Raw genomic sequence first — 27,577 nt, 5'->3', positions numbered from 1 at the left:
TTCAAAATAAATTCTTGATATAACAAAGAAATCCAAAATATTTTTCCTATATTCTAATTGTTATGTTTAAATAATCTGCAAAATTTGAAGTTCAAGGATTATGTGGTGTGAGAGATACAAAAATGAGTTGTTGTTTGAGAGCGGTAAAAAAGAGCTAGCACAGATCTTGATGCAGTATAGACAGTTCAGATAGGGGTGCGCACCAAGCACCTGCTCTGAAAGTCCTCTCTCGATAGATTATATAGATACACGAAATGTTATAGTGCAAAAATATGGTGACAGTAAAATTAATCTTGTTTTCTGAAAAGACGATTTTTGATGAGAAATGAAAAGATCTTCATGAAGATAATATAGCCATTGCTAATCGACCAAGACATATCATCGTTCTTTTTCGGCACATTTCAATCCAGCATTGCTGAAACGAACCAAATTACTCATGAGTTGTTTATACATTTTGGTTGGTGTCATTGGGCCGCGTGGCGGCGTTGGCGATAATGGCGTTGCGCCTGCCGCGCTCTGAGCGGCTGTTCTCGGCGAACTTGACGCTGCGGGCGTTGAGTCCCTTGCTCTTCTCCTCCTCCGACCACTCCGAGCCGTAGTACTTCTCCTCATCGGCACCGGCGCTGGGCGGGAAGAACATGGAGCCCCACTGCGGGAAATACACGAGCGTGACTGGCAGCGTGCATGCCATTGTCATTATGCCCATGTACTGGAGCCCCTGCCCAGTGCCGTAGCTGGACGACGTGAAGAAAAGCAGCTGCGTGAACGCCGCACCGAAGGTCCCGCCGGCGCCGGTCATCCCCGAGATGATGCCTAGTGAGCGGCGTGAGACGAAGGGTATGACGGCGAAGATGGCGCCCTCAGCGGCCTGAGCGCAGATCGAAAAGAAGACCATGGCGGTGACGGATGAGGGTAGGCTGGAGGCGCGACCAAGCCAGAAGCAAAAGGCGCCACCGGCGGTCTGGAGGATCCAGATGTTCCAGAGGCGGGCGCGCATTCCGAAGTAGCGCGCGCCAACGTCGGAGAAGTAGCCGCCCATAGAGCGCACAAAGATGTTGGCGAGGCCGAAAGAGGCGGCGATGGTGCCGGCGGTGCGGAGATTCAGGTGGAACCGGTCGTAGTAGTACTCAGCGATGACGTTGTCGGTGCAGAGCTCGACGCCAGCAGAGTAGCCGTAGAGGAGCACGAAGATCCACGTGCGGTAGTTGGTGATGGCGCCCCAAACCACCTTGACGAAGCTGTCCTTGGCAACTTGGCCCTTTTTCTGCAGGCTTGAGAGGTTGCCGTCGGGGAGGTCCTGCCCCAGCGTGAGCACCATGATGCCCACGACGATGTGCAGCGTACCGGGGGCGAAGTAAGCTACGCGCCAAGCCGTGAAGCGGGTGGCGCCGCACTTTTGGATGGCCTCGAACACGAGTGGCATGAGGAGCTGAGTGACGCCTCCACCGACGTTGCCCCAGCCGGCCGCGAGCCCGTTGACGGCGCCGATGATGTTGCCGCTGAACATGGTGCTCATCCAGTACTGGCATGAGATGAGCGTGGCGAGCGAGAAGCCGATGAGGAAGCGGACCATGATGTAGCCCGAAGCGTCGTCGACGAGCGACATGCAGAACACGGCGGGCGCCGACAGCATGACGAGGAATGCGCAGCCGTAGCGGGGGCCAAGGAGGTCGCACACGACGCCCATGGCGACCCTTGAGAAGATAGAGCCGGACACAGAAGCCACACTGGCGTTGCTGATGTCGGCCTTGGTGAGGCCGAGGTTGTCGCGGATGATGGGGACGAGCGGCGCCGCCGCAAAGGTAGAGACGAAGGCCATGAAGAAGGCCATCCAGGAGAGATGGAAGGCGCGCATGTGCGGGCCGGCGAAGGAGAAGAGCCTGAAGGACTTGGCCTTGTGCTCAGAGTCCACCGGCAACGAGAACATGTCCGGCGCCGCGTTCGTTCCCCGGGCGCCCACCTCCGTCTCCATTTGCTCTGCTTCTTCTCTTGCTCTTGAGCTTAGGTGGTGGCTGCTCTGGTGGTCTGTGGCTCTGTGCTTTGGATCCCACTTCTGTTTGGTATTTATAGCACACGCGCGTACGCATTGCAAGCAAACGTTGACATGTTGTCGACTGCGTCATGATCCCATGGAAACAGCTAAGCTAGCTCAGAGATGGTGGCTCGATTAAACGAAATCTAGATAACACGCAGAATAAGGTTAGTTTAAGACTTCACGGACATTGCCTTCAGAAAAGACTTCAGTGATATTGAGAGCGTCGAATCCAACGAAAAAATAGTGTGCTGTTTTAGCGTTTTCGTGGCGCTATGGCGTATTTGGAGACTGAACCCTAAGCTATGTGTGTTTGGCTTGCTAGGACACTAATCCCGCTATTAACGGCGCTATGCATGCTACTTTTTTTTTAGTGTTGCAGCGGCACTATTTTTCGTAGGAAAATGGAGCAGCCCGTTAGCTATTTTGGCCATTTTGACCCACGAGCTGCCAAAATTCCCATTTCTAACCCTACTCATTCAATTGGAAGCACATCGACAGTTTCCACTCCTCCTCATGTACTTCATCTGATTTTGATTAGTTACTACTTCTGCTATGATGTTGCCTCGTTAGTTGTTTATCTAGACTATGCATGTTGTTTTGTTAGTTGTCTACTTATGTTTCTTACATCTTTGTTATCACCAGAATTTGACCAAGTCAGAGGTGGGCCGCGATCAAGATGGACTTGAAGATTATATACGGAAGAAATACGTGAATCGGCCTTATATGCAAAGTTTGGGCTAGTTTGCCCTTGTATCTGTAATATAGTAGATCGCATCTTAGATTAGAAGATAGAGTTTGACCCGTGCACGGTTAGGTGCACGCCTAAATTAGAAAGTCCCCTGGACTATAAATATGTATCTAGGGTTTATGAAATAAACAACAACCAACGTTCAACCACAAATCAATCTCGGCGCATCGCCAACTCCTTCATCTCGAGGGTTTCTACCGGTAAGCATCATGCTGCCTAGATCGCATCTTGCGATCTAGGCAGCACAGGCTTATTACGTTGTTCATGCGTTGCTTGTACTGAAGCCTTTTTTATGGCGAGCAACGTAGTTATCTTAGATGTGTTAGGGTTAGCATTGTTCTTCGTATCATATGCTGTCGTAGTGCAACCCTTGCATATCTAGCCGCCCTTACACCTATCTTAGGTGTAGGGGCGGCACCCCGCTTGATCATTATTTAGTAGATCCGATCCGTTACGGTTGCTCCTTGTTCTTCAAGGATTAGTTTAATATCTGCAATAGTTAGGCCTTACAAAGGGTTGGAGGATCCAGCGGCACGTAGGGTGTCGTTTGCTAGTCCTAGACAGGATGTTCCGGGGATCAACCTCGTGTTGGTTTTTAGGCCTTGTCTAGGATCGGCTTACGATCACCGTGCGTGGCCGCGAGGCCCAATCGTGAGTAGGATGATCCGATTATGCGGTGAAAACCCTAAATCGTCGTAGATCGCTTTAGCTTTATCTTGATCAAGCAGGACCACCATATATTCGTGCACCTCGTACGAATCATGGGTGGATCGGCTCCTTGAGCCGATTCACATGATAACCTGAGAGCCGATCGAGGCTCGTATTTAATGTTTACGTGTATGCCATGCAGGAAACTAAGCGAGGCATCTCCATCACCTTCCTGACCAGGTATAGGTCAGGTGGCACGCCCTTGCACCAGCATCGGACGTGCGTACCAGAGGCTTTGCGGGCCGTCGCTCGGAGGGACCAGGGCCAGCCGCAGCCCTAAGTTGTTCCCGGCTCTACTGTGTTGCCCGTCGCTGCCCGCCGGTGGGTTTCTGACCGCAACACATTCTGGCACGCCCGGTGGGACAAGCTTCGACATCAACCACATCACCATCTACATCTGAGATGGCGGACGGCACTCCAGTCACGTACGAGGATCTGACCGACGAGCTCAAGAAGAAGTATGACGAGGTCAAAGCAATCCTCGAAGCCGACCTCATCGGCTCTTTTCACATAACCCGTTCACATGGCATCAGGTGGAAGGGGTTCTCGCCTGATGGTGCACTCGATGGGATAGACCTCTCTGCCCCGTCAGAAGAACGCACCAGGTCCCTACGTCAGGAGATCAACTACATGGTGGCTCACTCTCTACACCGCCACTCTGAGAACCTGGTGAACACTTTGGAGCGTGTTGCTCTCCGGGTGATCCAGGAGATCATGAGGCACCAGTACTCTCCGTCAGGACCAGCTCTCGGGACACACCAAGGAGAGATGCCACTCCAGTCCCGTCCACCGCTGCCATTTGCGTTGGCAGCACCAGAAGTGCCGAGTTCACCGGCATTCGTCGTCTACAAGATCGGTGGTGACCCTAGTGACTGCCAGTTCTTGCATGAGGCGCCTAAGGAGATCCCTCACGGGTACATGTGCACATACGTGCCGGGCTGCGGTGGCGGGCGCTCACAAACCAGGCCGCGACAGCAGGGACTTCTGGGAAAGCAGGAGGAACGTCAGCGACAGATCTCGAGAAGCAGACGTGGCTAGCTAAATATGCCACCCCGACGAACCTCCAGAGCACAGCTCCTGCAGTTGGCTCAGAGCTGGAAAAGCAAGCGTGGCTAGCTAAATATGCCACCCCGACGAACCTCCAGAGCTCAGCTCCTGCAGTTGGCTCAGAGCTGGAAAAGCAAGCGTGGCTGGCTAAGTACGCCACCCCGGCGAATCTTCAGAGTTCGACTCCTGCAGCCAGCACCGCGGATCAGATCAGCACGATCCTGAGGGACCAGTTCGGCATGGTGCCGAAAAGGAGGACAATCGGCTATTCCAAGCCGTACCCCGATGAATACGAGTTGGTCCCGCTACCACCCAAGTATCGGCTCCCTGACTTCTCCAAGTTCAGTGGATCAGATGGTTCCAGCTCCATCGAGCATGTGAGCCGATATTTGGCACAGCTAGGAACGGCCTCAGCGTCGGATCCACTACGCGTGAGGTTCTTCGCGCAGTCCCTCACGGGATCGGCTTTCGGGCGGTACACTTCGTTGACACCGGACTCGATCCGGACTTGGAAGCAGTTGGAAGAACAGTTCCACATGCAGTTTCACTCAGAAGCTTCCGAGTCTGGCCTTGCCGATCTAGCACAGATACATCAGAAGCGTGGAGAAACTGTGGCAGATTACATCCAGCGCTTCAGAAATCTAAGGAACCGATGTTATTCGGCTCGTGTGACTGAAAAAGAAGCAGTCGAGTTGGCAGTGGTGGGCCTTGCCTCACAAATCAAGGACATGGCCTCCCAAGCAGACTATCCTTCACTGGCGCACATGGTTCAGAAACTGTCAGCATATGAACAGCGCCACCCAGACTTGTACCAGGACAAATTCAAGCGTGCAGTGGTCCTGGTCGAGGCAGAGGAAGACGAAGTTTCTGCGGGAGATCAAGAGGTAGCAGTGGCTGAATGGACTCGGGGGGCAACCCCCGTGTCCTGCAAATGGGTTAAGCCACCAGCTCCGCCCAGAGGGTTTGACGTGACCAAAACTGAGCAAATCTTCGATCTCTTGCTCAAGGAGAAGCAGTTGAAGATACCCGAAGGTCTCAAATTCCCCACGGTACAGGAGCTGAACGGAAAGCCATACTGCAAATGGCATAACTCGCTCTCCCATGCCACCAACGACTGCAGGGTGTGGCGTCAGCAGATCCAAATGGCGATAGAACAAGGACGTCTGATTTTCAACCAGTACGCCATGAAGGTCGACACCCACCCCTTTCCCGCCGTTAACATGGTGGAGTGCACTTACCCGGAAGGTTGCCAGCCAGGATCCTCGTTCAGCATCAACATGGTAGGACCTGGGCACCACTCTGGCAAGGATGGAGACGAGGGCAGCTGCTCTCGTAGCAAGGACACAGAGGAGGCCGCTCCACGCGATTGGCTCCGTCACGATGGCAAGCGCTACGTCACAGAGGGAGGAGTGAAGAATATAAGATATCAGCGACCCCTCTCTGATCACCTCCTCAACAAGTATGTGAGTCAGTATGACGAACGCCGACGATCCAGCGATGATGATGATAGAGACCGTCTGGCTAGGGACGCCAGGAGACATCATCGGCATGATCGCGATGAGGAGGAGTACGAGCGCCGTGCCAAGGAAAAGTCGAGGGAACAAGACGACGAGGATAGGCACTGGGACTGCCCCTTCTTCAGACACTGCTGGGACTCAGGAATGAGCCGATTGCCTACAATCGGCAATTGCCCAGAATGCAACCAGAAGAAGAAGGAGGCAGCCAATGTGTCCGTGTTCAAACGTCTAGGGCCTCTCCCGCCTCGAAGCAAACACGCTGAGTCCCCTCGGATGGAAGATCTCGAGGATCTGGAAGACGAGGGAGGAGAAGAAGAAGACAGGTACCACCGGCCAAGGTGGTGCCCTGATGAACTCAGCCGTTCCCAAAAGCGTAGGGTTCAGCGATTGTGCGGCTTGGAGGAAGCCGAAAGGTTATACCTGCACACGCTAAGAAAGGCGCGGCCTGATCTGGCCGCGAAAATTCAGCGAACCCTGGATGAGGAGGGTCGACCACGGAAAATGGAGTGGCGCCCCAAGCAAAGGAAAGCCGATGATGAGACATCGGCTGGCACAAACATGGTACTCGTCCTTCCGACGGAGCTTAGTGCTCCAGGATTACACGAGGCACCCAATTTGGACGACTGCGAGCGCATCGACGTGGCAAAGGATGAGGTTGGGCTGGTCTTATCCACCGGCCTGACTGTGTAGCAAGAACAAACCGATGAGCAAACATGGCGAGGCCGATCCGGCCCCAAGGATCTGTGAAGGAACATTACAGAGCCTTCATTGAGTGCTTCAATCAATATGGAGGCCGATTCCAGCAATCGGCCAAAATTATCCTCACCACATGTTCTGCTTGTGTTCAGCATCAATCTACTTGGCAGCGGTTTTACGTCGGCTGATGAGTTAAGAAGAATCAACATTGGTCCTACCGAAGCCGACGTGTAAACATGGTGCCTTGGCTGAACTACAGAGCCGATATCTGCAGTTACCTGACAGGTTCGGCTCGGGGGGCACCTAAATCAGATGAACAGGTGCAGATGAACATATGTGCAGTGAAACATTGGGGGCCGATAGAAAAAATCGGCCGGTAAAAAAAAAAAATCTCTCTTATGGATGGTACACAGCCGATGCAAGGACATCGACTTTAGAACTGAGAAGCAAAGCCGATGCATAGCCATCGACTCTAGTACAATTACACAAGACCTACCGGATATGTGCTCAAGGCTCAGATGTTCGCCAAGATGGTTTTCAGTTCAGCTTCAAGAGTTTCTGTTTCCTTGGAGGGAATGTACAATGGGAGCAGCCTCGGCTGCAAAAAGCCGACAACCCTTTGCGCCAGTTCAGCGGTAGCATCAATTTGGCATACAAGGCATCGGCGTTCAATGGAAGAAAGCTGATCAATGGGGGCAAGTTTGGCTGACTTTTCCTGGTGGCTGTCTCAGATTACCAGATTACCTGAGGTCAAAGCCTTTTCTGTTTGATCTGTGCATCCTCGCTGATGTTCTCGCCTTGATTAAGGCTCGGGGGGGAACTAACTTGGTAGATGCTCTATTTTTGGGAGCCGATCGGAGTTCCATCGGCTGACCCTGCATCATGACCTTCTCCGAAAGCGGTGAGCTGTTTGCAGAAGAAGACTGCTAAGGCTACGGAGAGGAGCCGGAGAGGGAGGCCGTCGTCTTTTACAGGGTTTGGACCGTCCTGTTGCTGCAAGAAAAGGAAGGAGACTGGATTCTCAAAATAGCCGATGAACAGTCATCGGCTATAGGATTGCGAAGTATCAAATCACAGTCTGAATTTGAGAAGTGCTTGACTGACGGTCTAATCGATATCTGAGTCTGGCTTCATGGGCGTCTAAGGGAAAAAAATCCGATACGTTGCTATCGGTCTTGGTATGGCGAGCGGAAGGATTGAAATTGGATTAATTGAAAGATAAATTGGAAGAACAATTCTCATTAATTCAAAGAAGCAGCTTTACAAGAAAGAGCCGATGGCTCTCAAAAGGGGGATCTGGTGCCTAGTGCACTGCTACTACTAGTCCTACTCTACTAGTCGTCGCTGTCCTCATCGTCGCCGTCGTCGGTGTCGTCGGCGCTGCCCCCAGGAAGTTCCTCGTCGCTGCTGCCCCAGCCTTCGGCCGGAGCTTTGTCTTCCTCGTCATCATCATCATCCTCGCTGTCCGCCCAAGAGCGGAAGCGCTTTGTCGGCGGGTATCCGAGGGAGGAAGAGGATTCATCCTCCTCCTCTTCCTCCTCGCCATCATCATCGTCTTCGCTGTCCGCCCAAGCGCGGAATCGCTTTTCCGGCAGAAGCTTAGCGGGGGAGGAGGGGTCGCCCTCCTCCTTTTCCTCTTCTTCCCCTACTTCTTCTTCTTCCTCCTTCCCGTTGGAGGAGGTGGGTTTCACCCAGGGATGGGGGTCGTCTTCGCTTTCGCTTATCAGCTTCCCTTCGACGAGGAACTTGAGGTCTTCTTCCCCATCGGTCAGAGGCAGGTCGCCGTCTGGCGCATGATCGGAGTTCCACTCCGGCTCGCTCGAGGATGGGGACTGGAGGGAAAGGCCGGAGGAGACTGAGGAGGAGGAAGACATTGCTACAGGGAAAGAGGGCTTTTGGTGCCGATAGCTAGACCCGAGGAGGGGGATGAAAAAGCGAGTCAGTCGGCACAGTTAAATAAGGAGGAGCCTGATGGAGATTTAATGCTTTTGCAGTTTCCAAGGAAGTAGTGCTGAAGCTATCAAATTTTTCAGAGAAGTTGAGAGGACAAGGCATTATGATGAAGAATACTGCGACGGTTCTGCTCTGCTACAACATGACCCGACGAAGAAAAAAAAAACAGAGTGATTTTGGAATTATCAATTCCAAAACCAGGGGGGCATGTGTTATCACCAGAATTTGACCAAGTCAGAGGTGGGCCGCGATCAAGATGGACTTGAAGATTATATACGGAAGAAATACGTGAATCGGCCTTATATGCAAAGTTTGGGCTAGTTTGCCCTTGTATCTGTAATATAGTAGATCGCATCTTAGATTAGAAGATAGAGTTTGACCCGTGCACGGTTAGGTGCACGCCTAAATTAGAAAGTCCCCTGGACTATAAATATGTATCTAGGGTTTATGAAATAAACAACAACCAACGTTCAACCACAAATCAATCTCGGCGCATCGCCAACTCCTTCATCTCGAGGGTTTCTACCGGTAAGCATCATGCTGCCTAGATCGCATCTTGCGATCTAGGCAGCACAGGCTTATTACGTTGTTCATGCGTTGCTCGTACTGAAGCCTTTTTGATGGCGAGCAACGTAGTTATCTTAGATGTGTTAGGGTTAGCATTGTTCTTCGTATCATATGCTGTCGTAGTGCAACCCTTGCATATCTAGCCGCCCTTACACCTATCTTAGGTGTAGGGGCGGCACCCCGCTTGATCATTATTTAGTAGATCCGATCCGTTACGGTTGCTCCTTGTTCTTCAAGGATTAGTTTAATATCTGCAATAGTTAGGCCTTACAAAGGGTTGGAGGATCCAGCGGCACGTAGGGTGTCGTTTGCTAGTCCTATACAGGATGTTCCGGGGATCAACCTCGTGTTGGTTTTTAGGCCTTGTCTAGGATCGGCTTATGATCACCGTGCGTGGCCGCGAGGCCCAATCGTGAGTAGGATGATCCGATTATGCGGTGAAAACCCTAAATCGTCGTAGATCGCTTTAGCTTTATCTTGATCAAGCAGGACCACCATATATTTGTGCACCTCGTACGAATCATGGGTGGATCGGCTCCTTGAGCCGATTCACAGGATAACCTGAGAGCCGATCGAGGCTCGTAATTAATGTTTACGTGTATGCCATGCAGGAAACTAAGCGAGGCATCTCCATCACCTTCCTGACCAGGTATAGGTCAGGTGGCACGCCCTTGCACCAGCATCGGACGTGCGTACCAGAGGCTTTGCGGGCCGTCGCTCGGAGGGACCAGGGCCAGCCGCAGCCCTAAGTTGTTCCCGGCTCTACTGTGTTGCCCGTCGCTGCCCGCCGGTGGGTTTCTGACCGCAACAATCTTAATTCTCCATCTAGTTTTGAACTATGGCTACTTATTATTGATGCTACTTGTTAGAGCGTGACAAATCTTTGTCTTTTATTGTGATCTTGACTTTGTCATTTTGATTTGCTAATCATTGTGATCTGGACAATTTTTTAACTGTTGGAATCCTCAGTACACATGCTATATTTTTTTTTATTTCTTTACGAAACTCTATTTTATAAAATAGCACGTTGTTAACATGTTATAACGTGCATAGTATATTTTGGAAAGCAACGCTATTTCATTTAGCACCTTATTTTTTTATTGGTTGAATCTAAAATAGGAAATTCCGTTTCCGTAGAAGCCCTCACCCCTTTGGATCAACGGAGGATCAGAATACGAAGTCTTTGTGAACAAGATGCTTCCCCAGAACCGACCTACTTGGCAACTTGCAGAAGAAACTCAACTATGCAAACTATTAAATGCAGAGAAAATGTAGTAACATCAGAAAACTTCCAGAGTTCAGAGATTATGTTTGTATGAATTGTTTCAGAGATTCTTCACTTTAGAAATCGGCCTGGACTTGTTAAGTTGCAATTTTTTTTGTTAGTTTAGCATTTATATATGTCCCACAAACTATTTTACTAGAAGTTGTCTACAATTTGCTATTTTTCAGTATTTGAGTATGTCATTTGATATTTTTTTCCTTTCCGTAGATTTCTTTCCATTATTACTTTCTTCCAGAGATTGGGTTTATTAAAAGAATGCGTAGTGGCGTTTATTGAATAGATAACACTGTTACATCATTTATTACATCCGATTTGATAAACCCCAGAGGATCACCCTCCCAAACGAATATATCCTTCGAAACATAAGCATTCTTTGCTAATTTGTGCGCAAATTAGTTAACAGAGGTGTTCTCCGATATATCCCACTTTTAAGCAGTTACAAATCAATGCTGATCAGCGGTGGAGATTAAAAGATACCATTTCTTTACGAAGGGTATTATGGTACATTTTTTTAAAGATTTAATGAACTCGACTCAGATCTTGGCAGCTCCTTTGAATTCTTAACTGTAACTGACCCAGATCCCCAATATGTATGCGTGTGTTCTTCTATCCTAGATTAACTTTTAGGGCCTTCCATCTGATCATGTCAACGTATGGATGAAAACAGCTAGAGAGCCGCTTCACCGATATCAGGCATGCGACGGCCGGCAACTGCTTGAAGATGATGCAACAGAGAATTCACATTCCCAACTCGTTCTTTCATCTGATTTGACCACATGTAAGTGCATCTTCAGCTGTCCGATCCATTTTACACATGAAAAGTGTCCGTTTTGGTTCGCTTAGGCCTGGCCGCGAACACCAGACTAGGTCGCTGCTTTAAATATCCATTTGGGAAGGGGTAACCCCATCGTCTCGACGCAAATTTTGTCCGCCAGGCCGAATTTTGATTTTCAAACCAAATTCACAAGGTGACCATACAAAAAATGGTGGTTCAAAACTCAGCATTTAGTCAATCATAAAGTCCACACAAGTATTAGCTGCACAAGTTGCAAAAGGGGCACAAGTTCGAATGAAATGAAGTAAATTAGGATAAATATGGACGATCACGCGTCACGTTCGCGGATGATGACTCGTTTCTTCTGGAACCATGCATTTTGTTCCAGATCCATTAGGCTCAACTCAGAGAACATGATCCGGTTATGCTTTGCAAGAAACTTGGCCACTGCCTCCAACTTTTGGACATCTATGACCTGTTTGGTTAGGTCGATGAAGGTGGCAGCAACGCCACTAGTGGAAAACGGGGCAATAGGCCCGGTCCATTTGGGCCTTTAGACCCGGTTCCCGAACCGGGACCAACAAGGCGGGACTAAAGGGGGTACCCTTTAGTCCCGGTTCAAACATAAACCGGGCCTAAAGGCCTCGACACGTGGTGCGGCCAGGGAGCTCGCGGTGGAAGGGCTTTGGTCCCGGTTCGTGGTACGAACCGGGCCTATGTTTCTCTGCCGCGGCAGAGAATTGCTATTTCTCTGCCGCGGCACAGATTTCGGCTGTACCAGCGTTTCTCTGCCGCGGCAGAGAAACAGTCTGTTTCCCTTGCCGCGGCAGAGTTTCAGCAATGCATATATATATCATTCAAGAAACCACAAAAAATCGTCATGAATATATATAGACATCGTCAACAGTACACGACATAGTCAACACAGTACACGTAATGCATGCATATTTACAATACAACTTTTCCTGAACGAATATCGTCCGACGTCACGATCTTCCGATAGTGCTCTCCACCTGGGGTAAGGACCTCGGTAATAAAGAATCCCGCGATTTCCTCTTGAATTGCTTTTATTTGATCCGCTGTTATGAGAGTGTCCCGCAGGCGTGTCATCTATATTTAAAAAAGGAGATCAATATATGAATGGAACTCAATACAATAGATGGTACTAATTAAGATTAATTGTGAAAATTTGTTATCGTACACGAGTGTGGTGTATTTGGGCATCCCCACCCTTGGGACAGGACATGTCACGCATGAAGGTGCAGACGTAGTATCCACATAAGTTATTCCCTTTTTCCTGCCTCATACACTTTACGAAAAAATAGTTCGATCAAACTAATAATCAAGCATCGTATTGAAAGTAAATATCATATATAAAGTTTCACGGACATAGCTATATATATAGTACTACTTACAGGGTAATCTCTAAATGTAAGCTCCGGTTTCCATTCACCCGGAACAGTATTGATGAACCGTTTCCAAGCCCTGCCCGATAAAAAATAATGAGTAAATGAGTAATTGATTAGTTGATGATATCTTCGAATTAGAGCAGATGAAGATGCCAATACGAAATTGATTGAAACTACCTCTGGAGGATGGCAGCCATGTCCGCCCATTCCGCATATTCTTTACGTTTCGAGTCCATAACGTTTACGACTCCAAGGTGAAGATCAATGATTAGGAGAATAAAGTGGAAACTGCACAAGCATAGCTTAATGATTACGAGAATAAAGTGGAAGGTGCACAAGCATAATGTATGTTATATATAACACTCACTTAAAGTTGTAGGGAAAGAATATATCCTCTTTGTCTGCTTGCTTCTCTAAAAACATTACGATGTTGTCCTCTGTGTCCTTGGGGTACCGTCGAACCGTAACTTCATGAACTGTGTTTGGGTCTATGAACCCCAGCGGTAGGAGCTTGCCTCTTTTGTATTCCAGCTTCTTCATTCTGCATAATTAAATGTATAGCGTACACAAAGAATATAATGAGGATAATTGTTAGTGCAAATGAATGAGCTACAAACTTAATTACACAAATAAATCACTTACGAGCGTGTAGCAACTGATGACAGCTTTGTCGAGGGCGTCTTGATTGAATAACTGAAACAGTTCTTCTAACTCAAGGTTTATCTCGTCTTCCCCCCGGAAGTAATGCTCATCTCTAAGATACACCGTGATGTAGCTTTCACATCTTCGACAGGCTTTCAGGTACCAGTCATGCAACCTTCGCATCTGAGTCCCTAGACGCGCGAGCTCGCCAGGTTTGACGAGATCAGATCCGTATCTATACTTGTTTACCATTTGAGCCGTCGGATAGTAATCTTCGTACTCAACTGATGCTCCCGAGCTCTAGCCGCCCGTTCGATCATCGATGCCGTCTCTGGATCATGATATGGCTCCACGATGAAGTGGGGTGCGGCTTTGAATGTCCTGCTGTCCAAGGCTGGGCGACTTTTGCTTCTTTCATCGCTCTAGAGGACTGTCCAAGAGAGCGGTCATAATCAGCTCTCGGCTCAGGTCTCTTCATTCTCGTCTCGGCAAAGTGCTTCACTGTCTGCGGTGGAATAAACATCTTCTTCGGCGCAGTTGCAAGAAACGCCTTTTGCTCTTCAGTCTGCTCATGTGGCAACAACTCTGGAGTCTGTTCCCTCATTGGAGTTGATGATCTCTTCGGAGCTGTAGGAGGTGCCGCGGACCGCTTCCTCTTTTGCTTAGGTGGAAGCGGCGGAGTCTCTGACGAGGAGGAGGAGGCGGCGGAGTATTTTCACGCGGAGGAGACTGGTCATGGATAGGGGAATCATCATCGCGCGAGAGGAGAATCATCACGCGGAGGAGGCTGAGGTGGCGGAGGAGGCGGAGGTGGCACTGCTTGTTGGCTTCTCACCTGGAAACACAATGTTCTCCTTCCGCCATTGCACGGTGGTTCTACGGGCTTCTCCCGAGTTCTTTGATTTCCCCATCTTCACCTGCAGGTGCTCAAGCGACAACCCCTCATACTCTCTCAACACTTCATCCACCATCACAACGACAAAGTCGTCTTGGACCGGACGGCAATGGTAAGACCTTGTAGGTAAGAGGATGCCGACCGCCGCCTTGAAGGATAGGTTGAAAACTTTAACATGCAGCTCACAAGGACGGCTCTCGGTGAGATCATCCACGGGGGTAGCGAGGAGGCTCGACCACCTGGTCATCGGCATCATCATTATCCACCTGCTGAGAGGAAGCCACGCTGCTTTTCCGGTGTGGTTGAGATTGCAGCGGGGCGATGGCATTGAGCGGTGCGGGATCTACAGCCTGCCCCGAGCCATCTGAGATGTAAGTACTTGGGTTACCATGGTTAATTGGGCTTGCATGGTGCTCATACCCTCCTCTAAGTTAGCCAGCGGTCTGTTTCCCTTGCCTTCCTCCTCTCATGGCTTTTATCGGGAAATCTCTTCCTTTCCGCGGGAAAGCCATACTTCCACGGAACGGAGCCTGCTGTGCCTCGTGTTCGTCCGCCGTGTTCTTTGTTCCCAAGGGCGCGTGTCAGCTCATCGTTCTCTCTTTCGGGCTGGAACAACCCCGCCTCCACGTCCCTATGTGCCTTTTCCAGGGCATCAATGGGAACCTTCGAGATGAGCTTTCTTATAGATGCACTTCCCTGTTTACGGATCCAACGTTCCCCCAATCCCGTAGAACCACTCCTTGCACCGTTCGATCCAACCGTGTGTCCCTAATCTGATCCCTTTGCGGTCGGTTCCGCCTCAGCTGCCTCCCACTTAGGACGGTTAGCCACTGTATCCACCTGGACCCGAGAATTTGGTGATATAGCTTCAACGCAGCATTTGCCTTATTTATTTCCGACCTTCTCAAAAATTCTTCGACTCCGTGCTGTACTTCACGAATTCGTCCCGGTGACTTTTTACCTTCTCCTTTGTCCGGAGTCTTCTTTAACTTGATAAGGCGGCGCAATCTTTTCTTGTGGCTCTTGAATAGTTCGGCCATCTTCTTCTTGCCAAACTCGCGGAGGGCCTGCTCCATCTTGGCCTTCTCAGCGTCACCCCCTCTTCGGGTACTATGTTGAAATGTGCCATGAGCTTGTTCATAATGCTGTTTTTGGCTACATCATCGATATAAAGACCTTGAGCTTCTTCCTCTGCAGACAGCACTAGTCCCTTCGGCTTGTGCCATTCTCGAACGGTGATCGGGACGTGGTCCCTAACAAGCACTCCGCATTGAGCTATAAATGCCTTTGCACCTTTCTCTGGAGCAATCGGTTTACCATCATTCTCGATGTGGGTGATGTCGTGCCTAACACCGTCATCCAACTTTTGGCCGGGCCTCGCTTCCTCGACTTTACGGAAGAAGTGCTCGATCCGGAGGGCTAAAAAAGAAATAGTTCATAGTCAGTACAATTTCATTAGTTAATGCATCTAGTCGATCAACAGCGGCTTAATTAATTTATATACCTCGGTGATAACTACGGTTCGGGAGCCATTATGATGATCTTGTTCCTCACCGGCGCCACTAGGATCTTCTTCCTCAATATCCTCCGCTCCCTCACCGGAGGCATTCAAATAAGTTGCGGTGACATCGTCACCGCCATCATCTGGAATAACGTCGTCGTCGCGATCATCCAGTACCGTTTGCTATGAGTTCCTCCATGAAATTTTCTTGAATTTCATCTCTCTACATGCTTTCTACAACGACCTGCAAGATATACATAGGAACCATCATATGATCAAATTAAGGATAATGCGTAAAACTGAAAATGGAGTTACATATGTGTAGTTCTTAACTAAGGATCGATAATATAGTGCTGAAAGCAGAATCTGCGATTACATGCATACATAGATCGGGTTCATGTTTATTTAACCCTAATACATATCAATCACTACTACAACCACTCAACCGCGCAGACCCGGGTCCTAGAGGGCGCCCGACCGGGTCCCGAGCCGCTACTGGTGTGCCCCAAAGCCACGGAACAACAACGGGAGCATAGCTAACATGAGATCCCCGCATAACGCTCCATCCGGTCCTATACATGTTGTCTAACGCGTACATGTAACGGCGAACGTGCTGGTCCTCCGCTTCAATGCGCTGAGCTACCTCCTCCGGCGGGGCCGGCTCCCTCTGAAACGACCGTGGCCCATAAGACCTCCACCAAAGAATATCCGGGTCGACAACGGGACCCGGATTCCGCACCAAGGTCCGCGACCCGGAAGCTAAGACCTCCCAGTGCCACCCCGGCGGAGCCCAGTCCCGGACCTCCCCCATCTGCTCCATCTCCTCGGTGAGAGTCAGACCACGGCCCGCCGGCTGTCGCTGTCGCGGCATCGTAGCTACGGAAACAAATCATATATATATGTACCAACGTTAACATAAATTAAAAAATAAATTCACTACTTAGTCGGCGCCGGCACTACCGTTTGGGGGCGCCGGCACCTACATACTTTATTTTGGGCCGGGGGCGCGGTGGCACTACATACTCACTAACTAACACTAACACTAACTATATAACTAATTTTTCACTAACACTAACTCTAACACTAACTTTTTCACTAACACTAACACTAACTTTTTCACTAACACTAACACTAACAAACTAACTAATTTTCTAACACTATTAACACTAACACTAACAAACTAACACTAACACTAACACTAACAAACTAACTAATTTTCTATCTAACACTAACTAATTAATCTAACATATATAAAAACAAAAATCTAAAAATCTAACACTAATTAAACACTAAAAATCTAAAAATCTAACATATATAAAAACAAAAATCTAAAAACTCTAACACTAAACAAAAATCTAATTAATCTAACACTAATTTTCTATCTAACACTAAACTAATTAATCTAACATATATAAAAACAAAAATCTAAAAATCTAACACTAAACACTAAAAATCTAAAAATCTAACATATATAAAAACAAAAATCTAAAAATCTAACACTAAACAAAAATCTAATTAATCTAACACTAATTTTCTATCTAACACTAAACTAATTAATCTAACATATATAAAAACAAAAATCTAAAAATCTTAAAACTTAAAAAAAAAATGGTGGCAGCCGGCAGCTCACCTTAGCGCCTTGAGAGGAAAGCGCGGCGGCGCGCGGACAGCGGCGGGCAGCGGCGGTCGAGCGGGCGGCGGACGGCGCGAGCGGACGCGCGCGGGACGACGCGCGGCGGGCGGACGCGCGCGGACAAATGCGCGGCGCAGGCGGCGTGGCGGTGGCGGCGGCGCGGTGTGCGGACGGCGGACGGCGCGCGGCGCGACGGCGACGGCGAGCGGTGGGCGGCGCGCGGTGGCGGCGATGGCGAAAGCGGGGCAGCTGGCGGCGTCGTTTCCGTCGTCTCCGCGCGATTGATCTCCGCGCGAGACGAAGTGTCGCTTATACCCCCTTTGGACCGGTGCGTTTTACAAACCGGGTCCAAAAACCTTTGGACCCGGTTTGTAATACAAACCGGGACTAAAGGCCATTTTTGCTGCGTTTTCGCTGCGCGCGCAAAAAAGGCCTTTAGTCCCGGTTTGTAATACAAACCGGGTCCAAAGGCCAAATTTTTTAAAAAATTTCAATCCCGCCTTATTTCAAATGAAAAAAAGCCAGCGCACCGCCACCGCCTGGCCACCACCGTCACCGCCGTGTAGTGGCCACATTCGCCACCGCCACCGCCTGCCCCCCACCGCCACCGACGTGTCCTGGCCACCGTCGGCACCGCCGTGTACGCCCACCACCGCCACCGCCACCGCTTGGCCACCACCGTCACCGCCGTGTAGTGGCCACTGTCGCCACCGCCTGCCCACCACCGCCACCGCCGTGTACTGGCCACCGTCGGCACCGCCGTGTACTGCCCACCACCGCCACCGCCACCGCCTGGCCACCACCGTCACCGCCATGTACGGGCCACCGCCGTGTACTGCCCACCACCGCCACCGCCACACGTGTCCCTTCCCCGTGCCACGTGTCGCCGCCGCTTCCACGTGCCTCGCCCCGCCGCCACCGCCGTGCGACGTGTAGATCCCGCTTCCACGTGCCACGCCCCGCCGCTTCCCGCGCCACTGTCGCCGCCGCTTCCACGTGCCACGCCCCGCCGCTTCCCGCGCCACTGTCGCCGCCGCTTCCACGTGCCACGCCCGCCGCTTCCCGCGCCACCTGTCGCCAAACTTGCCGCGTCGCTGTGCTATAAAGCGCCGCGTGCGCGCGGAACCACACGTCGCCGTCGCCTCCGTTCATTCGTCGCCGGGATGCCGCCGCGCCGTCGCGGCTCGTCCGGTTTCCGTGGCGTCCGAGCGCGGCCGAACGGTAGGTTCTACGCCGAGATGCGTGCCGGTGGCTTCCGGCTCACCCTCGGCACGTACAACACCCCGGAGGTGGCGGCGCGCGCTTACGCCGCGCCGACAACGACCCTCGGTGGGACGACATTTGGACCGAGACAACCTCCGACGACGAGTAGATCGACTAGACTAGTTGTTTATCTATTTTATTGTATTTTCAATAAAGTCGTTGTGGCGACGCGATGATGAGAAAAGTTTCCCGCCAGATTACATGTGGAATTAAAGTACAGAACTCAACTGAAAATTAATTAAGATACATGGCCGAGATAGTACTCGTGCCTAGCCCTATAGTACTCGTGCCTAGCTCAACTGAAAATTAATTAAGATACATGGCCAGATTCGATTTGTTCGAGTCATTCGGTCATACTCGTGCCTAGCCCTATAGTACTCGCCCTTTGTAGTCGTCGTAGTCGCCGTCATCATCGTCGGCGGCATCGGGGTCACGGTAGTCAAACCTCGGCGGGAGAGCACGCGTGGGCTGGGACCGAGGGTAGCGCAGCGGGGGCACGGTGGGCCATGACGCCCTGGAGAGTTCGGTCGCGCCACCACGGCCGACGGCCGGCCTCGTTGAAGTTCGAAGGAGGCGGGCCGCCCTCCTCGTGCACAGCGAGCGCCCTCTCACGCCGATTGATGAAGAAGCTCTCCCAAGTCGGGCTGTAGTCGGGATGCCACTGGGGATTCCTCCGCTGCTCTGGCGTGAGCTCGAAGTAGTAGTGGTTCGTGATGGCCATCTCGCGCGCCACACCTAGAGGGACAGGAGGGACCGGTACCCCTCCGACAGCTCAGCAACCAGCCGGTAGGGACGCGGTAGCCCGGCGGGCGAGGGGTAGTTCGACGCGCAAGCGCCACCGCCCCCCGGCGGGTTAGAGAGACGATGGAAGCCATGTGACCTGGTGATGAGGTTTGCAGATATGAGTCTAGATGTGATATGTAAATGGAGGCCAAGCCAACATATATATAGTGAAAAAATGGCGGGAGGACGGAGGCGGGAAGCGGTGGAAAGCGCGGGAAGAAAAATAGGCGGGAACGCGGTGGCGCCAAAAACGTCGGTGGGATAAGGACGTGTGGGTAACCTTTAGTCCCGGCTGGTGGGTACAACCGGGACTAAAGATCCTTTTTTGTGTCATCTAACAAAACTGTCGGTGGGATAAGGACGTGTGGGTAACCTTTAGTCCTGGCTGGTGGGTACAACCGGGACTAAAGATGTCGGCAGGATAAGAACGCATGGGTGGACGCACTGCTCGATGAGATAAAGCATGTAGCGCACGACGCCTGTCGAAGGAACAAGACAAAGTAGAAGAGGTGCCGTGCCTATAAAAGGAGCATCGATACGCCTTGCCAAGCCCCTGAACGACTACATCTCATCTAACAGTGTTGGGGAAAGGGTTGGGAAATCTCCCGTGGCGCATCTCCACTTTTAATATCTTACATACAGTTACATGATTACACAAAAATAAATGGGAAATTGATTGCCATGTTGACATACTCATTTGTGCCATGAACATTCTTCAATTAACTTGATGATGGAGCATCTTCATCATTTAATTAATCTTCTTCGGCCGTAACCATGGAGCATCTTCATCATTTAACTTGATGCTTGGATCAATGTTCACTCTGAAGGGTGGAATTTCATCAAAGCGATTATAATCTTCGACATGTCTGTCTTGTCCTCCACTCCCACGATGTTTCTTTTTCCGTAAAGAACTATGTGGCGCTTTGGCTCATCGTTTGATGTATTTGTTTCCTTATGTTTCCTTTTTCTTGGTTTGGTAGACATATCCTTCACATAGAAAACCTGGGCCACATCCTTGGCTAGGACGAATGGTTCGTCTCTATACCCAAGATTGTTGAGATCCACCTTGTTGTCATTCCATACAACTTGTCTACACGAACCCCGCCTCTGTTTTGTTGACCCATTTGCACCTAAACAAAGGGACCTTAAAAGAAGGTCCATACTCAAGTTCCCATATATCCTCTATGTAACCATAATATGTGTCATTTGGGCCTTCATTCATTATTGCATCAAAGCGGACACCACTGTTTTGGTTGGTGCTCTTTTTATCTTGGGCGATCGTGTAAAATGTATTCCCATTTATCTCGTACCCTTGGAAAGTCACTACGATCGAAGATGGTGTCTGGGCCGACAAGTACAACTGATCTTCAATATGTTCGTTATTCAGAGATGTTTTTGCAACCAACCGCCGAAAGTCGACATGTGTTCACGTCTAATCCAATCGTTCGACTGCCCCGGGTTCTGGGAGCGTAGAAAGTTCTTGTGGTCACCGATATACGGAGCCACCAATGTGGAACTTTGTAGGACTGTGTAGTGTGCTTGAGTCAAAGAAATCCCGTCCCTACATATCATTGATTTCCTTCCTAGCGTGCCTTTTCCACTTAGTCTCCCTTCATGCCGCGATTCAGGAACACCAATCGGCTTAAGGTCTGGAATAAAGTCAACACGAGAATTCAATGACCTCCTCTGTTCCATAGCCCTTGGAGATGCTTCCTTCCGGCCTAGCACGGTTATGAACATATTTCTTCAAGACTCCCATGAACCTCTCGAAGGGGAACATATTGTGTAGAAACACAGGACCGAGAATGGAAATCTCATCGACCAGGTGAACGAGGAGATGTGTCATAATATTGAAGAAGGATGGTGGGAACACCAGCTCAAAACTAACGAGACATTGGACCACATCATTCTGCAACCTCGGTAGAATTTCTGGATTTATTACCTTCTGAGAAATTGCATTGAGGAATGCACATAGCTTCACAATGGGCAGTCGAACATTTTCCGGTAGAAGCCCCCTCAATGCAATCGGAAGCAACTGTGTCATTATCACGTGACAGTCATGAGACTTCAAGTTCTGGAATGTTTTCTTCTCCATATTTATTATTCCCTTTATATTGGAGGAGAAGCCAGACGGGACCTTGATACTGCTAAGACATTCAAAAAATATTTCCTTCTCTGCTTTTGTAAGAGCGTAGCTGGATAAATGACGTCCTTTAACTCTCTCATGCAGCTTTTTGGGGTCTTTCCAACGTTGCTGGTCCTCCCGTGCTTCTGGTGTATCTTTTGTCTTCCCGTACACACCCAGAAAGCCTAGCAGGTTCACGCAAAGATTCTTCGTCACGTGCATCACATCGATTGAAGAGCGGACCTCTAAGACTTCCCAATAGGGTAGATCCCAAAATATAGATTTCTTCTTCCACATGGGCGCGTGTCCGGCATCGTCATTCGGAACAGACCGTCCGCCAGGACCCTTTCCAAATATTACATCTAGATCCTTGACCATACCAAATATATCAACACCATCACGATGGGGAGGCTTCCTCCGGTGATCAGCCTCACCGTTGTAATGCTTGCCTTTCTTTCTTACGGGATGGGTAAGCCTAAGAAATCGACGATGCCCCTGGTACACGACCTTCTGACCTTTTTCCAAATAATCACCTTCGAGCTCATGTAAACAGTGTGTGCATGCATTGTATCCCTTGTTTGACTGTCCTGAAATGTTACCAAGAGCAGGCCAGTCATTGATGGTTACGAAAAGCATCGCTCTTAGGTCAAATTCCTCCTGCTTGTGCTCGTCCCACACACGTACACCTGCTAGGGACCACAGCTGTAGAAGTTCTTCGACTAATGGCTTCAGGTACACATCAATGTCGTTCCCGGGTTGCTTCGGGCCTTGTATGAGCACTGGCATCATAATGAACTTCCGCTTCATGCACAACCAAGGAGGAAGGTTATATATACAAAGAGTCACAGGCCAGGTGCTATGGCTGCAGCTCTGCTCTCCAAAAGGATTCATGCCATCTGTCTGAGACCAAACCGTAAGTTCCTTGCATCCTGTGCAAAGTTTGGGAACTCTCTATCGATTTTTCTCCATTGGGAGCCATCAGCAGGGTGCCTCAACATCACGTCTTTCTTACGGTCTTCTTTGTGCCATCGCAACAACCTAGCATGCTCTTTATTTCTGAACAAGCGTTTCAGCCGTGGTATTATAGGAGCATACCACATAACCTTGGCGGGAACCCTCTTCTGGGCGCTCGCCCTCAACATCACCAGGGTCATCTCGTCGATCTTATACCGCAATGCAGTGCACACCGGACATGCATCCAAATTCTCGTACTCATCGCGGTAGAGGATGCGATCATTAATGCATGCATGTATCTTTTGCACATCTAATCCTAGAGGGCGAGACAATCTTCTTCGCTTCGTGCGTCTTGGCGGGCAATTCGTTACCCCTTGGAAGCTTCCTCTTAATTATTGTCAAGAACTTTCCAAATCCTGAGTCGGTGACACCGTTCTGCGCCTTCCATTGCAACAATTCCAGTGTGCTTCCTATCTTTTTTTGGCCATGTTCGTATGTTGGGTATTAGATTTTGTGGTGATTTTCTATTATCTTGTCGAAGGCCAACCTTTCCTTTTCAGTTTCACATTCTCTCCTTGCATCGGCAATGGCCCGGCCAAGATCATCATCGCGAGCTCATCTGGTGCCTCTTGATCTTCTACTTCATTGTCTTCATTGCCTTCTGCAGTATCATCGTATTCAGGGACATTGGGATAACCGTCATCATCCTCTTCCTCTTCGTCATTGTCTTCCATCATAACCCCTATTTCTCCGTGCTTGGTCCAACAATAGTAATGCTTGGGCATGAAACCGGATCGCAGAAGGTGGCTGTGAATGAGACTCGAGCGAGCGTAATTTACGGTATTCTTGCAGTCCACACATGGACAATACATGAAGCCACCATGTTTGTTTGCCTCCGCCACGGCCATAAAATTATCCAGGCCCGCAGTGAACTCGTCAAACCGTCGGTCAATGTACATCCATTGCCGATTCATCTGCATGATATAATTAAGCTGATCAAAACCATTACAGAACATCACGATGTATATATACACATGCATTTTATCAATTGCAGATGGAAAGGATAAAGTTGTTAACCTCGATGAAGAAGAAAAAAGCAAGTTAAGTGTGGCTTGATTTGTGTAAACTCAAGTGGCAAATCCTCTTAAGCATTTCATCAAACACCTCTTGTGCATGTGAAGAAGAGAGGAGAGCAATACACCCTCTTGTGAAGGTAGTGAAAAAATGGCTAAGTGTGGCTCACACTTGGGCAGGGGCAAGGTTATATAGCCAGAGGGGGGCCTTTGGACCCGGTTTGTATGACAAACCGGGACTAAATGCTTCCCCAGGCTGACAAGGCCAGGCGCGCCCTGCGGGTGGACCTTCTGTCCCCGGTTGTGAGACAAACCGGGTCCAAAGGCCGCTACAGGACAGGCAACAGCGGGTGGGGTCGTCCTGGGCAGAAACGAACCGGGTCCAATGGGGGCATTGGACCCGGTTTGGTTCAGCAGTGGGTCATTTGCTTGGGTCCAAAGGCCTCTTCTCCACTAGTGCGCCCTCCTTCTCCCAGTGCTGCTTCTCGTCCCTCTTGGCCGGGGCCTCTTCTGTCTGGGCCATCATCGTATCCAAGGTCTCGCTCAGCGTAAGGGCCAAAGCATCGCGCTTCAGATCAACCTTGGTGGACTTGCGGCCCCTTCGCCGAGATGGAAGGGATTTTTTTTTCTTGCGGCTCCGTCTTCGCCATCGATCGACGGCCATCGCCACACCAGCTCTGCCATTCTTGAAGCTGATCATGTAGACCGCATAGCCTAGCTTTTACTTTGGACCATGCTTACCCACATGCCAACAATGGACCATTTGGTAGTCCTTACCCCACGATGCCTAGAATAAGTCCAAGTCTCGGGCACTTGTACATGCGTAATTTGAGACTTTGGTGATATGCCAAAGCATTATTACATTGCACAAATGAAGCTGGTCGTGCCCTTACAACATCAACAACGCCAAGGCCGCTAACTTTGCGTGAAACGACATGATCGATCACCACACAAAACTTGTTTGGATGTACGTCCACATCTATTGGGAGGCCAACTGGTTGTGGGTACTATGAATCCGGAACGGAGCTAGTAGTCGGCATTCATGAAATTCTTGGGCGATCTTCCTCCAATATGCATGGCCTTTTTGCTCAGCACCACATATAGGATCTTGGCTGATGGACATCCAATATAGGCATAGCACAAAGTCCTCTTTGTTGATGTAGCCGGAGGTCCTTTGTCTCGCCCTCGCCGACATCCTTTGCCCCGACATGGGCCTCACCTTCCTCGAAGCCCTCACCCTGGGCATTGTCGAGCTCGGGCATTCTTGCTCCATATGTTGGCCAAATTGGGTGAACAATGGGGCCTCATCGACGTCATACCCTTGGGTCTAGGTTTTGGTCCCAATGTCGTTTTCAGTGAGAAAGCCGCCACCATGGATCATCGCCTCAATGCAGCTCTCGTTGTGCTCGACGTAGGAGGCATGAGGATCACCGGGCATCAAAGGACTATACCACATAGTAAGGGGACGTGAGATCGGGCGAGCATACCGAGTCGGTGGGCATCAGGAGGGGTTGTGTCATTTCCTCAAACAGGTTGCGGGGGCCGGCATGTTCACCTGCTAGATTGCCTGAGCCTTCCTAATGGGGCCTTGTGCCGGATCACCGCCAGGCGTGCGAGACAGGTCCAGACCAAGTACCCCAATGATGCCCTCGAAGTACGGGACATCTGGTTACAATGACCGAGAGCCATCGAGCTGGGAGAGAGGCTACTAGACCTGCATTGCGTGACATGGCGTAGCTGGCAAAAAAAGTGATGGGCTTTGTTGTAGAGGTGGTCGTGCGGCCTGGGAACTTATAGAGCTCATCAACGACACCTGGCATGGCCGACGATTGCCTCACGCTTTATCATGAGAGTTTCCTCAAGAACGACTGGCGATAGCCAGAGCTAGGCGTTGGCATTGGCTTTAATCTCCAAGGCCATCTGAGTGGTCAATCTCGAAGTGACCCCGGCATTTTGCTGGGTTGTCTTTGCTAGCACGATGTCGCGCCGGTAATTACATTTCTTGGTCTGTATCGTCTTCTCCTTCACTGTCTACTCCTTCTTCGGCGCCTTGTCCTTCCCTATGCAGCCGGCGGTGGCCCGCTTTGGGGTTGGGTTTGGGGTGGGCTCTGTGATGGAGGGGGAACTACTTAGGGTGGCTTGGTTGACGTCCATGGCAGTGACAGCGTCCATCGCAGGCTAGGGCTTGGCGTCGGTGAAATGCGTTTTTTGGGTTGGCGGGAGTGGCAGTGGATTCTGGCGGGCGGGCCATGTAGGTATGGGAGTAAACCATGCGCGTCTCGTTTGCTGTTTGCGGTGATGCATTCCGAACCCAAATTTGGGCCGTGGGTGCATCGACGCGAACAAGCCGGTCAGTTTCGTCGAGCTAGGTTAGGATTTTCTCCAATTCTTGTTCACGCGGATGTAAACGGTCACTTTATGTGTGTTTATGTCGGGTCACTCGAGATGTCCTAAGAGCATGCTAGCCTATGGAGCTCCTGCTTATACACAAGCAGACTACATGCTTATGTAAGGCTTGCATGTATCGGTTTTGTCAGGCAGTAGTGGCAGTGTTTGGAGAACTATACTTGCGATCACCCACTCCAAAAGATACTGCTCTCGAATCATGACACATAATGTAGTAACATGATTTTCAGGGATGCTTGGAAGCATCGATTATATGCATTGCCACTGGAAGAACTATCCATTTAGTTGGCAAGGATTGTACAAAGGTCAAAAAGGAGGTTGCAGCGTGATACTTGAGATAGTGGCAGATCATGAGGTGTGGATTTGGCATTTTTTCTTTGGTATTGCTGGATCTCACAATGGCATCAACATGTTGCAGTGCTCCGATGTATTTTCCAAGATTATTGAAGGTCAGTCTCCTCCTGTGATCAATGGCCAGGAGTTTACCAAGGGACACTACCTGGCGGATGGGATCTATCCTAGATGGACAACATTAGTGAAGATAATCTCAGGCCCTACTTCGGGAACGTCAACGCTATCAGCCGTCTGGGGATGCTCTTTACCTATCTATGGTTCACCAGGAGCATGCTCTTCAGCAGGATGATTTCACTATTGATGAGTTCTATACGCAGAGTGATGCTATCTAGCGTCAGCTTGATTCTCTTCGTACAGCTGTGTGTGCCACCTGTCCCTGCTGTCTGATTGTGCGCGCGGATCTGGAGTTTCAGCGCGTATATGAGTTCTTGTCTCGGCTCTGCAAGGAGTTTGAGCCTCGTCGTGCCCAGTTGCTTGCTCGTGGTCGTGTTCCGCTCTCTGAGGTACTGTCTGAGCTTCGTGCTGAGGAGACTCGTCTTCGTGGTGCTGGTCTTCTTGAGGTTCCCTCTGTACTTGCAGCTCGTGGTCCTCCTGTGCCGTCTGCTCGTGGTCCTCCTGTGCTGTCGGCTTCGTTGCGGTCTCCAGTACCGCCGATACTCTCTACTCCTCCGGTCCAGGGCCAGAGTCAGCCTCAGCAGTCTTGTGGTCAGATCCGCCCTCCTCGTCCTCCCTTCTCCTACTGTGGCAAGCCTAGCCACGATTTCTCTAGCTGCTGGAGGAGGGATCCCAGTTTACGTCAGCAGTACCATGCTCGTCAGCAGGCTGGTTCTTCCGGATCTTCTGCAGTTTCACTCTCTGAGCAGGACATTATTCGTGGTCTTCGTGGTCTGCTCGCTGTTACAGGCTCTTCCTCGTCGGGTACTGTTGGTTCTGTGCCTAGATCTTCTGGCACTGCCCGACCACCATCTTCTACACAGTCAGGTACGTCATCCCCGTGGTATCTGGATTCTGGAGCTTTCTTTCATATGACTTCTGCGTCTTCTATTCTTTCTGCTCTTCGTTCTCTTATTTCTCATGTCCGTGTTATCATGGCTGATGGTACCTCTTTTCCTGTTTCCAGTCGAGGCACCCTCTCTACTCCCTCTTTCTCTGTTCCTGACGTTTCTCATGTTCCTAGCCTTAAGATGAATCTTTTTTCTGCTAGTCAG

The 27,577-nt window shown here is 50.1% G+C and overlaps 2 protein-coding genes across 2 annotated transcripts; both read right to left on the bottom strand.

The window, feature by feature from the left end:
- Nucleotides 1-362: 362 nt before the first annotated feature.
- On the bottom strand, nucleotides 363-2,016 carry LOC127298150 (high-affinity nitrate transporter 2.1-like). The gene has a single exon (XM_051328093.2). It carries the CDS (start codon nucleotides 1,970-1,972, stop codon nucleotides 446-448), a length of 1,527 nt encoding a protein of 508 aa, XP_051184053.1. The 5' UTR covers nucleotides 1,973-2,016; the 3' UTR covers nucleotides 363-445.
- A 10,153-nt stretch (nucleotides 2,017-12,169) lies between these two features.
- LOC139831717 (uncharacterized) lies at nucleotides 12,170-25,781 on the bottom strand. The gene is made up of 6 exons (XM_071821040.1): nucleotides 25,645-25,781; nucleotides 13,108-13,281; nucleotides 12,918-13,028; nucleotides 12,747-12,816; nucleotides 12,533-12,640; nucleotides 12,170-12,441 (listed from the first exon to the last, which is right to left on the bottom strand). The coding sequence occupies exons 1-6, from the start codon at nucleotides 25,779-25,781 to the stop codon at nucleotides 12,280-12,282; spliced, it is 762 nt and encodes a 253-aa protein (XP_071677141.1). The 3' UTR covers nucleotides 12,170-12,279.
- Nucleotides 25,782-27,577: the final 1,796 nt, after the last annotated feature.

This window comes from Lolium perenne, chromosome 5 (genome assembly GCF_019359855.2).
Source record: "Lolium perenne isolate Kyuss_39 chromosome 5, Kyuss_2.0, whole genome shotgun sequence".
Taxonomy (NCBI): Eukaryota; Viridiplantae; Streptophyta; class Magnoliopsida; order Poales; family Poaceae; genus Lolium; species Lolium perenne.
This window is presented reverse-complemented; position numbering and strand designations above follow the sequence as displayed.

Coding starts and splice junctions, on each gene's coding strand:
- LOC127298150 (XM_051328093.2), bottom strand. CDS start 1,972: ATGGAGACGGAGGTGGGCGCCCGGGGAACGAACGCGGCGCCGGACATG.
- LOC139831717 (XM_071821040.1), bottom strand. CDS start 25,781: ATGGACGCTGTCACTGCCATGGACGTCAACCAAGCCACCCTAAGTAGT. Junction 12,817..12,917: donor ATGGCTGCCATCCTCCAGAG/GTAGTTTCAATC, acceptor TTTATCGGGCAG/GGCTTGGAAACGGTTCATCA. Junction 12,641..12,746: donor TTACATTTAGAGATTACCCT/GTAAGTAGTACT, acceptor TTTTTCGTAAAG/TGTATGAGGCAGGAAAAAGG.